Source organism: Orbicella faveolata, unplaced genomic scaffold (genome assembly GCF_042242905.1).
Source record: "Orbicella faveolata isolate gen_17 unplaced genomic scaffold, um_ofav_v1 contig_35, whole genome shotgun sequence".
NCBI lineage: Eukaryota > Metazoa > Cnidaria > Anthozoa > Scleractinia > Merulinidae > Orbicella > Orbicella faveolata.
In genome coordinates, this window is record NW_028301564.1 from 5,271,545 (window position 1) to 5,286,755 (window position 15,211).

The 15,211-nt window shown below is 39.9% G+C and overlaps 1 protein-coding gene across 1 annotated transcript; it reads left to right on the plus strand.

The window, feature by feature from the left end:
- The first annotated feature begins 12,151 nt into the window (after window positions 1-12,151).
- LOC110066617 (uncharacterized) lies at window positions 12,152-15,211 on the plus strand. The gene is made up of 4 exons (XM_020773843.2): window positions 12,152-12,334; window positions 12,979-13,280; window positions 13,790-14,055; window positions 14,483-15,211. Exons 1-4 carry the CDS (start codon window positions 12,181-12,183, stop codon window positions 14,526-14,528), a joined length of 768 nt encoding a protein of 255 aa, XP_020629502.2. The 5' UTR covers window positions 12,152-12,180; the 3' UTR covers window positions 14,529-15,211.

Here is a 15,211-nt window from a genome sequence, read left to right on the forward strand (position 1 = left end):
TAAAGGCGGCCACATTGCTACAACTTGCTGGGCCTATCGTTGGATATCGTGTTGTCGTTGCCGTGTTTCCTGTTTCGAATAATTTGGACAGCTTTCCGTCGCGAGTTGGTTTCCAATTTTCAAGCTAAGTGTAAGTTATTTTCCACTTCTCAGTCGCTCTGTCGTTTTCTTCCTTTCTTCGAAAGTGCTGCACAGCCCTCGAGAATTTAAGCTTACGTACCGACAAATGCCTTACTCCATGTTACTCCTTGTTTTTTTCATTCAGGTGTTGCTAACCGAGTTTCCTCGGCGACAGGATTTACTTTGGTCACGCAAGCCATAGAAATTTTCTTTAGCCATGGCTATATATAGTCACATTGAGATGTGATTTCAGTCGAACTGCTGAACTTGCTGGAACTGTTTATTTGTTATCGTGTTAAATGGAAGATCAATCTGCGAGTATGATCGGCTACCTCATCACATGTTCACCGGGGATGCTGGAATTTGATGCTTGCGATTTTTATTCAACTGTGTTTTACCTGCTAGCATAGCAACAAATTAAGCTTATGTACACCATGACAAACTGGAATCAAATGATGTTTTGGTTTATAGATAATGAGGTTCTACCACTACATATCACACTGTTTGTATGGCAAACTGAGTGCTGTGGAGGAAAGTCCAGGCCTGACAATATTTGATATGATTGGTCCAACGACCACTGTGTCTGGAGACTACAAATCAAGGAAATGAAATACTCTTTGGTGAAAATGCTGGTAAGCAATGTGTTTAATTGTCGCATCAAATAGAATATATTAATTTGCAAACTTATTTCACTGTGAATATGATTATTGGAAGTGACCTCTATAGCTCTTCAAGATTTTCTGTGCGAACAATAGACTATTTTCTGTAGACTGATACACGTAGCTAACTGACTTACATCCAGGGAGTCCATGACATTTCCAGACTGCACACTTTTTATTCATTACCGCATCCTCATTTCCATTACCGAGAGCTAACTGTAAACAGGCCAACCTGAGCACTATTCAGGCTAGCCTGAGTATGGATATTTAGGTTAACCAGAGTGACTTTTAGGCTAACCAGGCCACTATTTAGGCCTAAATGTAGTTTGCAGTCTGCAAATGTCGTACACTGCATTCCATGTTTGTTTTCAGTTTTTAATAGAATATATACATGTACAATACAATAACTTGCAATGCTCTATTCCCTCTATGAATGGTGCCTGCAGGGAATCATGGTAGTTATATTCATAGAAACAAATATCAACAAGAGATTAAATGATTAATACAACTGCCATCATGTTTCCCTGCAGGTGCATCTCATAGAGTGAATGGCTATTATGGCATACCATGCAATGCAATACAGCACATATATCTTAATAGATGTTTTGATGTACAAAGTATTGCTCTATGTTGTTATGAATCAATGTGCTGTATTTTGATGAGCAGGTCAATGCACAAACAATGAGTGAAATTATACTTCGATACTGCACATGAAATCGTCGAACAAGTGATTTATTATCCAAATGTTGCAGTCGATAGGAATTAGCAAGGAGTGACAGGCCTGCACAACTTCTAACAATGGAAACTTTTGTACCATGTAATATATGACCCCTTTATAGTTTTGCTCTTACGAGTATGTCTTTTAGGGATTTACCTCTTTGATACGATATTAGTGGTGGCTCTTTGAAAATTTGCCGTAGAGAAGGCTGATTTTGTATCAAGTGCCATTTTTCCATTAAAACATTTTTGAGGTTGGGCACTGATGGTTGATATTGTGTTACAAAAGGCAAGAGTTCTTTCCGGCTTTCATGTTTTTGTCTTAGCGCCGATTCCCTTTCTGTGAATTTAATATCTGAAAGGAGTGTTTCGAACAGTATTGTGTGTTATTTTGAGGTTTCGCGTGTCAGAACGGGGCTCTGTCTGGAAAGTATCACAGTAGGAATTAACAGTATTGTGTGTTATTTTGAGGTTTCGCGTGTCAGAACGGGGCTCTGTCTGGAAAGTATCACAGTAGGAATTAAGGTTTCGCGTGTCAGAACGGGGCTCTGTCTGGAAAGTATCACAGTAGGAATGATGGATGACTTATCACGTCTAAGGAAAAGTTCTGCCCCAAGCAGAACTTTCCCTCAGGGCTTGGTCAACATGTCATAGCCTGGAGCGGCTAAGTTCTTTTGATTGACTAGAATTCTAAAAAAGGCCTTCTAGTCATCTTTGTGCATGTTTTGCCGATTTAATTTAGCCATCGACTTTTGGCTAATTTGGTACTCAGAGTGCACTTTCGTTTTGAAACGCTTCCTATGTACCTGTTCATAAAACTCTTGTCAAATTCGACGCTCCAAAGTCTTCACGGTAATTCAAAGGTTTGTTGTAAAAACTTAAAATATGCAAAAACTAGTACTGATTTTTAAAAGTCAATAGAGAATTTCAGACTTAACTTCACGTTTTAATTAGTCAATAAGTATCTTTTAATTGATATAGATTCTGGCATTGATTACATAATATAGTTAACCTCAGTCATGCTTGGTGATGGCGTAAGATTTTTATTCACGTGTTGTGAAAAATCGGCGAACGAACGAGTGAGCGCATCGAACGAGTGAGTTTTCGAATCTTCACGACAAGTGAATAAAAAGATGAACGCGCCTGTATTATTTCCACTGCATTGCGAGGAACCGTTTACCAATTCGCTCTTGTCAGACAGCTGAAATTAATTACCCAATCATTTGATATCAAAGACCCTGGGCGTTTCTGTTCATACTCTGGCTAAAAATACTATTCTGACTGTCCGTTGTTGAAAACCTTGACTCGTAGTGCGCCAAGCAGAACTTCCTTTTAATTGTCACTCCTCAGGACTTAAGCGACATATCATAGTTTCGCTTGGGTGTGTTCTTTTGATTCACGTGAAGTAAAAAAAAAATGGGACTGTCTTTCATTTAATGTTTGTCGATTTAGCCATCGACTTTTTGCAAATTTTACACACAGACTGCAGTTTTGTTTTTAAACGCTTCTCATGTACCTGTCCATAAAACTCTCGTCAAATTCGATGCCCGGGGGGGGGGGGGACTCCGATATGAAATGGACGGGGATGCTCGTCGTCTCGCTTAGGGGTGTAAATTTCGGATTTTGGTCTCGCTTAGGGTGTTCTGGGCAAAATTTTATTATTTTTAGCCGTCAAGGTCTCGTTTAGGGTTGCACTAGCAAATTTATCTTAGGCAGAATTCAACGAATGCGCAAGAAAGGAAAGAAAGGATTTGTTGAGTACGTTCGGCCTGTTGACCTTGGAAACAAACCAGCGGATGTTGAGGTTATTGTGTCCAAATACCATCGCATTTCTGAAGAAGAAAACAGCCATCTTCAGTACAATCACCAAGAAACTGTTGTATCGATGCCATTGTCTTCAATCATTTGCAAGGTTCATCTGGAAATAAATGAAGACGAAGGAAGAGACGATGACATTTATGAGTTATCAGAAAAGGATTCAAGCATTGTAACAGAGTTTCTCAAACGTGTTGAAATGCCGCAAAGGTCATCTGTGCCTCCTCGTTCAAGAAATGCCAGATCTGAAGCCGTTGACCTAGAGGATGAAGGAAGAAGGGTGGACACTGTTACGACAGCACGGGGGAGACTCAGTCGAAGAGTATCATATTTGACGTATTAAGTTCAAGAAGACGTAGTAGTTATTGAACATACCAACAATATTTTGAACGCCAACAGAAATATTTTTATGTTTAAAAGGTTGACCAAAGTAAGCAGCCTTGTGTGAAAATATTTCAATGATAGTAAGTTTTCACAGGTTGAGCTTCGAGGAACAGATTATGTCCGCTGACAAATGTCTGTACACATTTTCGGGCTAAAAATATTGTTTATATAATTGTTTATATATGTACGATAAAAAGGTCATCACGATTGAATGAATTTGTATAGTTACAATATGCCACGTATTCTCCGAGGTATTGAATTGAAGCTAATGCTAGTTTTGTTTCCATATGATGATCAAACGTTTCCATGTGTTGGTTATGTATATATTGATGCATGTAGTGTATCGGAATGCCGTAAACGACATGGAATGGCGTTGATACGAAGTTTGGCTGGCCACCTCTACAGCTTTTTCCCTTCATATATGGAATACAATGTATGGTGTATATATTGTTCAAGGATATTCTGCAGTCACAGTTCTTTTTAACAATTTTTACATTTTAAAGTTTGCTGTTCCACCAAATGATCGAATATGATGCGCTGAAGACTTATGACAACACTTTTATAAACTACTTGTAGGCAAAAGTATTCGATGATAAGGTCTTTGCCATCATTAAAAGTCATTGTACTTTTTATTTGTCTGTATTATAAACTGGTCTCTTTTAGGGGTCTGTATAAGCTTCGGCCACGCCCAGATTGGTCTCTTTTAGGGGTTAAATTCAAAATTTCCGACGAGCATCCCCGTCCATTTTATATGGGAGTCCCCCCCCCCCCCCGGGATTCGATGCTCCAAAGTCTTCTCGGTGATCCACAGATTTCTTCTAAAAACGTAAAATATGCGGAGTTTCCTCATATCCGGAATAATAGATGATTAATCACGAACTATCAAGTTTGCGCTAGGTTTCGGGCCAAGCAGAACTTTCGTTTAATTTTCACACCTCAGGGCTTCCAACATGTCATAGTTTGGATCGGCTAAGATCTTTTGATTCACATGAATTTATTTTGTTTCATATAATACTTCACACAGATCATATAACGCTTTTAATTACACATATTTAATCGCGGTTTCAGTTGATTTGCCATTTGTTGAGGACATTGCCGAACGAAAGACAGAAGTTCAAAGACCCTAGATTGTCTTGAGATTTAACAGAGACAGGCTGTAAGTACACACTAGTTACTCAAATGTTTAACCCTCTTTAGCTGTCAGTAGAACTCGGAATGAACCAGTTTGAGTACCATACATGCACTCTTTTGTTGTTGTTTCGTTTTTTTTTTTTTCTTAGTGAATTTTATGAGACTATCGGGGTAGAAAATTTGCGAAATTCTAAGAATATGTTAAAAATAAATCCGAAGCTGAGAGTTTGAAAAGAATTTTTAAAATTCTTGTGTGTTGAAAATTTGTAAATGCATTACAATGCTTTTAACTAAGCCGCATAAAATTCGTCCACAACAAAAGCAGCACTAGCCGTTTGTTCGATACCAATAACGTTTCTGCAAGTAGTTTTGTGTGTCATATCAGTCTTTATTGCCTGCATTCTGGCTCCAAAAACACTTTCAGGCTATCGAAGGTAATAAAACAGAAATAATCTGAAGATATTTTCCGGCTAAAATCGGCAGAAAAATAAAAATATTCATCCTGGGCCTGAAAAAAAACAAAATACAAAACAAGAGTGTAACATTACGCAACAGGTAACACTTGCGTATCTCTGGGATCACAAAGGGAGATTTGAGTCAGTCTTTCATGATGTACTATTTGCCAAGTGACGGGAAAATGATTTCGCTGTGATAGTAGTGTTTTGTACCGTGGCCCATAGATACGGTGGCCCATAGAGGACATGCCACATTTTATTTTATCGCGCGATAGAACTAAAATATCGCGCGATAAATGAAAATTATCGCGCGATAAATTGGAAACTTGTCAGGTCGCACGTGATCGGCTGTCACGCACGTTGTTTCCGTAGACGAGACGACAATACTGTTTTCACTTCCTTCAAGTTCATCTTCAATCGCGTTTAAAGTTTCCCTGATGCCACTGTGGTCTTTTCTTCTACGAAGACCCTAACGCCTAATTAAGCACTCGTTTTAGCTGGCGCAAGCTTATTTCAATTCCATGAAAACACAGAGGAAAAGCGAGGATCCCTGACAGGGGCACCCAACGGATCGTTTCGGTAAATTATCTGTTCGGAAGGCCTTTAATCCCCTCTGATTTTCTTGAGAGAATTGGCACCTCGAACTTTCGTGATATGAGAAATTTAATGTCTGTTGTTTTCGGACTGTTGAAAATGTCGTTTTGGGTACCGAAAAAAGGTCAGCTATCATTTTCGGAAAGGCGATAAGACCTAAGGTTTTCGGGAAATGGACAAAAAAGCCCTAATAAATTCGAGAATACTCAAGTTCCCCTAGAATATCCGAACAGATAAAATTTTTTTAGTGCAACCTAAAATTAACCTACAGAGCTTTAAAAGTACTCCAGATAGCCTAAAACAGCGTCTAACAGCATTCGAGAGAAAACGGTTGTTGGGTGCCCCTGCCCTGAGTAAGCTAGACCAAGAGAAAAGTAGTGATTAATGATATCGTTCCTCTGGAAAGTATTAGGCAAGCCATTGCCAACGTAAGGCGGTAATACAGCGCTGGATAAATGTATTATTCCAAAAAGTAAAAGCCTTTTCAAAGTGCCCCCCAAAAAAGTGAGCCTTAAGTTGGCACAATGGCGAACTTTGTTGTTCACCCTAGCATTTCACCGACTCTATTTGATCAAATGATATTAAGACTCGATACTCACACAAAATTCAACGACTGAAAAGACTCTCGACTATTTCCACGTCACCAATTTCGTTAGGCCTGACCAAACACGTCTTTTATTGCAGTGGGAAGAATTAGTTTCCACAACGACTCTCAAAACTACGGTGACCCATAGAGGACATGCCTACGGTGGCCCATAGAGGACATACCACATTTTATTTTATCGCGCGATAGAACTAAAATATCGCGCGATAAATTTTTCTTTGTCGCGCGATAAAGAAAAATCAACTAGTGGCGTGGCTCCACAGGGGCAAAGGGTGAAAAATCAGAGATTCTCAGACGTATGCATATATTATTGACCCATTTCCTCCTCATTATTAATCTTTGAAAGTTTTAGCCGCCGAAACTACCATAGTTCCTGGTCAACGGCTGACGAGGGTGATGCCTAGCAGTTGGCAGTTAAAGCCTCTGTATGAATTCCTCTTTCAACTAGTGGCGTGGCTCCACTGGGGCAAAGGGTGAAAAATCAGAGATTCTCAGACGTATGCATATATTATTGACCCATTTCCTCCTCATTATTAATCTTTGAAAGTTTTAGCCGCCGAAACTACCATAGTTCCTGGTCAACGGCTGACGAGGGTGATGCCTAGCAGTTGGCAGTTAAAGCCTCTGTATGAATTCCTCTTTCAACTAGTGGCGTGGCTCCACTGGGGCAAAGGGTGAAAAATCAGAGATTCTCAGACGTATGCATATATTATTGACCCATGTCCCCCTCATTATTAATCTTTGAAAGTTTTGTGCCTGAGCAGCGTCAAGAATCGTTCAAATTTAAATGCAGCTTTGCTATCTTAGCACAATACTTTCTCATTCAAGAAAATCTGAGGACTGGATCTTGGGTTTTTACACATAAATATGAGTCCAGTTATGGTTTGCGTGATTTAAGCAGACTTCATTTAATGACAGCAAATCCACGTGGTATATCAATTTCGTTCAGCAAGTGATTTTGTTTAATTAGCCGAGAAAGAAATGTGTCATTGAAGGACCGGAAATTAACCTTAATTCGCCTGCAATGTAGAGTATAACAAATAAGTGTTTTGAGATTTGAGTTCAATTGACCTCGTAAGAAACGTACCAGTCGCGAGAAGTACCAAACCAGTTGAGTTTTAACCAGTTGACCTGTGAGTATAATTTGTCCTGATTCATTTCTCTCTTAGCTTTGTGAGATTTCTGAGATTCTCTTTGTGAGACTGGCCGTATGTTCGATGCTAGTGAGGTCTCTGCAAGAAGTTTTGTGTGTCATAGGGACCGTTCATTTTTTATAAGGTAGGGGGGGCTGGTGGGATTTGGGCGGGTGCCATGCGAAAAAAAAATGGCTTTCGAGGGGGGGCCATCCCATAAAAAAAGGGAAAAAGGGGGGGTCACGTGAAATATTTCAGTAAAACTTTAAAATGGCATAATGTTTGAATATCAAAAAAATTGCTATAGAATAAACATAGAAGGCAGGATACAAATTTATTACAAACTTTCCTTCTGCTTTAAAAAAACGTTTGGCGACAAAAAGCATTTGTAGCTACTGAAAAGAAGTATCTAACACTGTTATTTTCGAATGCAACTTTCACTGGCACTCATCTTCATCTCCGCTGTCGTCGAGTTCTTCGTCGCCGCTTGTGCTGCTATGGGAGTCTCTTTCACCAATGCTGCAAGAAGCAGCAATGCTTTCCGTCAGAGTCTACTCTTCAGGGTACATGAAGGTGTAAACATAATCTCTGACTTCCCGCTCAAGGTTGGTGGTGATTCTGCTTCTTGCAGCATTGGTGAAATAATTCCCTTCCAAGAGCTGTGCGATGTATGGCCCATCTCTTCTAAATATCGACGTGGCAACATCCTCAAGTTTAAGACACTCTACCGGGACGGCCGTTCTAGGAGGGTACACAAGGCATTGTGGAAGATCATTTCCTAGCGGGTTTCCAACACAGATTCCATAAACTCGTTGGACGTTGTTTTCAGTCCGTTTCCTCTTTCTTTCATTTGACTTTCTGCGGTTTTCTTTTTTCCTTCTCCTTTTGTTGATGTGCTGTTTGAGTATGCCTTTGAATATGCTGTTATAATTGCTCTTCTTATTTTCTAGTGCTTCCATGTCCTGCGTGACCTTCGTCAACTTAGCTTCTGTACATTTGATCTGTTTTACATTAAAACTGTGGGCAAATTCTTCGCCCTGCTTTAAAGTAAGCCCATTGGACTGAAAGAGTGTGGAATCGTGTTCCTTTACATCTTTCAATATGACATTCAACTTTTCCACCATTGCTCTGTGCTCTTTGATGGAGAAGTTCAGTTTTCTTCCATCGCTGGGCTTCAACTGGTACCCTTGCATGGAAAACTCACTCGCCCTTTCTGAACAGCCATCCGCACCTAGAAAAATTGCTTCTTTTGCTTGTAAGATGTCAAACTGCCTGGATCGTTCAGCTGTAAACCTTTTCTTAAACGACTCGTCGCTTTCGCGCATTTTGGAATGAGCCTCTTTCATGATGCTCATGTAGTAATGCGCTCTTTCCCCGACTGGATTAACAATATAAAGAAGAAAGAGCATGGAAGTGGCAGGCTGGTTTTATCTGACCCAGAGAGCGTTGCTCTATTTGCAGATAAGTCTATTGTCAAATCGAAGTTTGTGGTGGATTATCTTCAGCATCTTGAAGTGCTGGAATTTAAAAGGAAAAAGAGAGCAGAAGAAAAGGCAAAGTTAAGTAGGGAGGAGGATTATCCTTGGACTGAGTTGTGCGAAGATCTAACCAAGCTTAAAAAGCTACGTGTTCCAGAACTAAACAAGTACTCAAACCACCACGGGCTGAAGCAGCATTTGAAAAGCAGCAAGAGTGAGAAAGTAAAGGCAATTGTAAGACATTCATGCTTGTAGCAGAAGAGTCCTCTCAGAGCTGGCCAACCAACACTGAGAAATGCCAGGACATTGACACAAAATGACAACAGGGCAAGTGCTGACAGCAGTGAAACGGATGAAAGTGACAATGATGAGTATGACAGTGATGCCATTGACTCTGGGGGAGAAGATGACTCAAGTGACGTCATTCTTGCATTTATCAATTCAGATGAGGAAGATGCCAATTAGAGGTCAAATGCCACACGCTCAGGGCGAGCCATAACTAGGAGATCCGAAATTGACTTCTCTTTCTTTTGATTTGTTTTTTAAACAACAGCTCTCTGTCGTATAGAGATTGTAAATATTGTCTTCATAGTGAGCACAATAACGTGAAGTAGGGGGATAAAAGAGAAATATTAAAAAAGTTGAAATCTAAATATTGTTTGTTCAATTTTTTTTTTTTTGGGGGGGGGGGTCATCCCAAAAAATGTCCGCTATAAGGGGGGGCCATGTGAAAAAATTGGTAAGCTGAGGGGGAGTCATGCGATTTTTAAATGGTGCTTCCCAAATCCCACCAGCCCCCCCTCCTTCATAAAAAATGAACGGTCCCATATCAGTCTTTATTGCCTGCATTCCGGCTCCAAAAACACTTTCAGGCCATCGAATTAAGGCAGTAAAACAGAAACTGTTGTCATAATAGTTGCATTTTAGATGTTTATAAAAGGCTAGAAGGACTAAAATTTTAAAAACCAAAACGTTTTCGACCGTACGGTTATCATCAGTGGTACATGATGGGAATTGACATACAACTTGGTTTTGCTCGATTACGTTTTTCCCGAGGGCAATGTCCCAACCCACTGATCATCCCAAGTACCAACTAATTGGAGAAGAAACAGCGTCATGGGAACGCTACACAGAGTAAAGAGGACATCAACCAATCTTGAGTCCGACATAAAAGCAATCACCGAAATCTATCTCAAAGTAGGTTATTCTAAGCGTTTCATTCAAGCCACAATCAACCGCGGCGTTTCCACCACCAAACATGCAAGGAAGAGAGTTTAATCTCAGAATATTTGTTTGAAGAGAGAAAGAAAGTATTTATTAAGTTACCCTACTCGTTCGACAACGAGAAACTCAGCAAGAGTTTTATAAACAAACTGAAAACTCTCACGGACGGGCGATTTATGTTAATCATCTTGTGGCAAACAAGGAAAATCAAAAATTTATTCAATCTCAAAGACAAAACCCGGCACAAATCAAATGTCATCTATCGCGCCGAGTGCCCATGTGGCGAAGCCTACATCGGGGAAACAAAAAGAAACTTCGCAGTGCAAAAGGCAGAACACGAGAACAAGTCTCACAACTTCGAACCGGCCCGTCACTTCACAAAACACCCAACCCACGCATACACATGGAACATTGCGTGGACCAAGAAAACCACTTTTCGGAGGAAAACAATGGAAGGCCCGCTAATTGCTCGCGAGAAACCAACCCTAAACAAACAAGTACATTCTTTCATTGCGAAACTGCTCCTCTCGGAAATAACTTAATCGAAAAAAACCAAGTTGTATGTAAATTTCCATCATGTACCACTGATGATGACCGCACGGTCTAAAACGTTTTGGTTTTTAAAAATTTTAGTAACTTTTAGCCTATTATAGACAAAAAGGAAATTATCTGAGGATATTTTCCGCCTAAAATCGGCAGAAAAATAAGAATATTCATCCTGGGCCGGAAAAAAAAACCAATATACATGTACAAAACAAGAGTGCAACATGACGAAACACGCAACAGTTGTTGCATGTCTCTGGGATTACAAACGGAGATTTGAGTCTTTCACGATGTACTATTTGCCAAGTGCATACAAGTGTGGGAAAATGTCTTCGCCATGATAGCAGTATTATGAATGTCGTTGTGAAAATCAATTCTTTCCACTGCAATAAAAGACGTTCAGGCCTAACAAAATTGGTGACGTGGAAATAGTCGAGAATCTTTTAGGTCGTCGAATTTTGTGTGAGTGTCAAGTCTTAATTTCATTTGATCAAAAAGAGTCGGTGAAATGCTAGGGTGAGCAACAAAGTTCGCCACGTGAGGCTCACTTTGTTTTCCTTTTTTTGGCGGGAAGGGGGGGAGACTTCGAGACATTAAAATTACGTCAGGCGGGAACTGTTTGTTGAATGCATACACTAGTAGCCGCTCTTGATAAAAGAAGTTCTCAAAGAGATGATAAGTGCGCACGCTGCCTCCTTTACAAACCTAAGCGCTAACCAAACCTTCTGTTAGTAACAGTGGAGCGACTGGTGAGAAAAACTATTTTCTACTAGTGGCGTGACTCCACTGGGGCAAAGAGTAAAACAACCATGAGAGACCTTTAGAGGTATGCATGTATCATTGAACATTGCAACAAAACAAATCGTTGAAAGCTACGTGTCCTAGAAGCGGCAAGAATCGCCCAAATTTAAAAGTAACAATTTTTTATCTTAGCGCAATATTTTTTATTCAAGAAAATCTGATGGTATTTTGTATTTTTATACACACAAACATCAGTTCAAGTGCATGGTCAAAACAACATATGGAATCTTACGCCAAAACCATGATAATTGTCCTAGTAGGTCAGCATTAAGTCTGTGCGGGCTACACTGCGTCAGATGTTTGGGTCATTGTATGGTGTATGTTAAATTGCCGTGCACAAGCCAGCGCTATAGCTTGGCTATCTTGTCAGTTGTGTGACACAATGGGCTTTGGATACAACCGTGTTTTCTATAAGCTTGTATTCGCGTGAGAAACAGTGGAAAGTCGGATACAAAATGAGTCATGCCAACATTTGTTGTTGTTGTTGTTGTTGTTTTTTTTTTTTGAAATTATTTTCAGAACATGGATTGCGATATTAAAGATTTGACAAACTACCAGGCAGTAGCAGAACAAGCCAGAAAGGAACTATCAAATGACAAAAACAGATTTGTTCCAATGGAAGAAAGGCGAGACACCTCTGCGTTATCAGTTGATGTCTTTGCGTCCTTATGTCATGGTAAGACATGTTTGATAGTTAACTCCTATTAATAAGACTGAACAGAAACAAGCAGGCCCAATACTTCATAAGTGCGCTAAAAACAACTACTCCTGTCTAAAATTCGCGCGTAATATGGGAACACTGTGGAAACGATGACACCACATATAATTGAAGTTCGAACTGATTAGCCATGTTCTAAACGAGCAAGGGACTGGCTACAAGTATTTAAAATTCATTAATTTGAAAAAATACGCTTGGTGCCTGAAAGAGCATCTAAAAGTTGGTGAATTTACCGAACGTCAGTGTTTTTGGTTCAAATACAAAGATGTAATCCACTTTTGAGAAGCCTTGATTCAGAGAGGGACTCCCTATCCACTAAATCGACTAAAGTAGAAAAAAGATTTAGTCCACATTTTATAAGGTGTAACAGTAGCAAGCAACGAATATGATATAATTTTCAAGCAGGCACGTCATGTAAAAAGATGTAAATCGTCACATTGTCAACAACGTTTAAAGTTTATGATGCATTTTATGTTACAACCACAATGTCATCTTTCAGTGATTCATTCGCACACCTCTTGGGCAAAGAAGTGTCTGTTTTTAAGGAAAGAAGCCAAAGAACAAAGATCCCGATTAATTTCCTTTATCATTTATTTCTTAAGGAAAATACATGACTTTCTGGCGTGGCGTGTCAATCCTGAAAGATCCCTTAACTCTGACAGCTAACCAGCAGTTACTGTGGGAAGTCAAACCGAGAACGGTATTTGACTTTGGCGCGTACAAGGGAGGCTCAGCTTTGTGGACAGCGGACATGTTAAAAATGTTTGGGTGCAAGTCACGTGTGATAGCCATCGATATCGACCTTTCTTTGCTGGACCCTTTGGCTCGAGAGTCCCCGGATGTGGAGTTTATTGAGGGAGACTTGTTTCATGTGGAAAAATGCTTTCCAGCAGACTTTCTGAAGGTAAAAAAAGAATATTTACGGTTCTCGACTTAAAAAGACTTGAAAATATTGATAAAATATGCGCGCGTGACCAGAGCCGCCTGCAATTTCAAATGGCAATTCAATGCGAGCGATCTTTGTGAGGCGCCAAGTTTAATAATACGTCGAAGAATAACTTGAAACCGTTATTTGAAGAATATTTCAGTAACAATTCAACATAAACAATTAGATTATTCGCTCTCGATTTCCATGAAGTGGTAGTTGATGAGGCCTCAGGCCTAACTTGCCTCTGAGGTTTTGTTTTTCAATCTTTCATCTTGACTATGACGCGACAAAACAACTTTCTTGCATTCTGGTGTGTGATGATTTAATTGGTCCTGTCTGCACACTAGTCGCATAAACAGAAGCGCGTAATTCGTCTGCACCGATTCTGCGTATCTAGTATAAAAAGGACCAATGATATGACCATGTGTTTTTGTTGTTGAGAAATCACTTGACTTAACTTGACTTTAAATGCTTTGTCAATACAGAGTCTGCCTCATCCATGGTTCCTAATGGAGGACGCACACGTGAATATGGTAAAAGTGTTCGAGTACTTTGATGCATTTACGAAGCCTGGTGACTACATATGTGTCGAGGACACAAATCCCTGTCTCCCTAACGAGAGCAACCAAGGTCTTGTAAAGGAGCTCGGTTATACAGAGAAGGGTCCTGCTAAGCTGAACGCTCTCAAGAAATTCTTAACAGGCCGTTCTGATAGGTATCATGTGGATCAGAGATACACTGACTTTTTCGGGTGAGAAATTGTTTGATGCATAGGCAAGGGAGGGAAGGAGGGAGGAAATGGAGGCAGGGAGGTAGGGAAGCAGCTCAGGGAGGCAGGGAGGGAGACAGGTAGGGAGGAAAGAGTTAAAGGGAGGGAGAAGCCTAACTTAGGGCCAAACTGGGGGGCGGAGAGCAAGAGATAGGCGTTTTCTATCTGGCTGAGCAACTTATCCCCTTTCAGTATATTGACAGTGAAAAAAAACAAAAAAGTTGGAAAAATGCATGCATCCATGTCCACTTAATTCTCGATTTACTTGTGAGGTTCGTCGTCCCTTCTCCCTCTCGAGCGTAGAAAAGTGCTTTTGTTATCATGCATGGAATTCCGTCAACACTTGTGCTTACAACGTTCACAGTCAGTACTGAACATTAACTTCAACCTATTTATTAATCTTTTTCAGGCACAATGCAACATGGAACATGAATGGTTACCTAAAGAGAGTTTAGAGGGAATACTTGCAAATCTGTTTCTGTGATTCACCATTGTAATTGCTTTAAGTTGACCGAACACAGTTTTAATCGAATGTAAACATAGTCACAACAAGATTTTAAAAAGAGATTTTTGTCGCTTGCCTGCTCTCTCTCGCATATTTGTTAGCTACTTTGAAGATAATGAGGGTAATGTGTGGCATTTGTCCTACGAAAATATATATTCCAAATTTTTTGAAAAAAAAAATAGTGAAGAAAGGAACCGACTGACCACCCTGCGATATATCCCAGCACGTAGGCTCGTGTACATTTTGATCGGCATCGGAAGGACGTTCAAGATATGCGCGTTGTATAATCAATTTTTATATAAGTTGTCGCGTATTCGTTTCTTTCGTAAATATAGAGTAAAGTAGTTTTATCCTCCATAAGCCTTACTAGCAAGCTCTACTGCTCTTAGGTCTGTGCTATATTAGATTATTCAAGGCTGTCTTGAAAAATTGAATTATTGCCTTTAGTCTCAATATGTCCGCGTGCAGTTCATGAAGTAATACGTGGTGCCCGTGCTGATCAAAGGCGGCCAAAGCTCAGTAGACAATAAGGTCAATAAGAGATTTCCAGACTTGATACGGAAAATTCTCTTTGGTCCTAAATATGCTAAAATAAAGTTGTTAATGAAGAAATAAACCACTTATCTCAACATA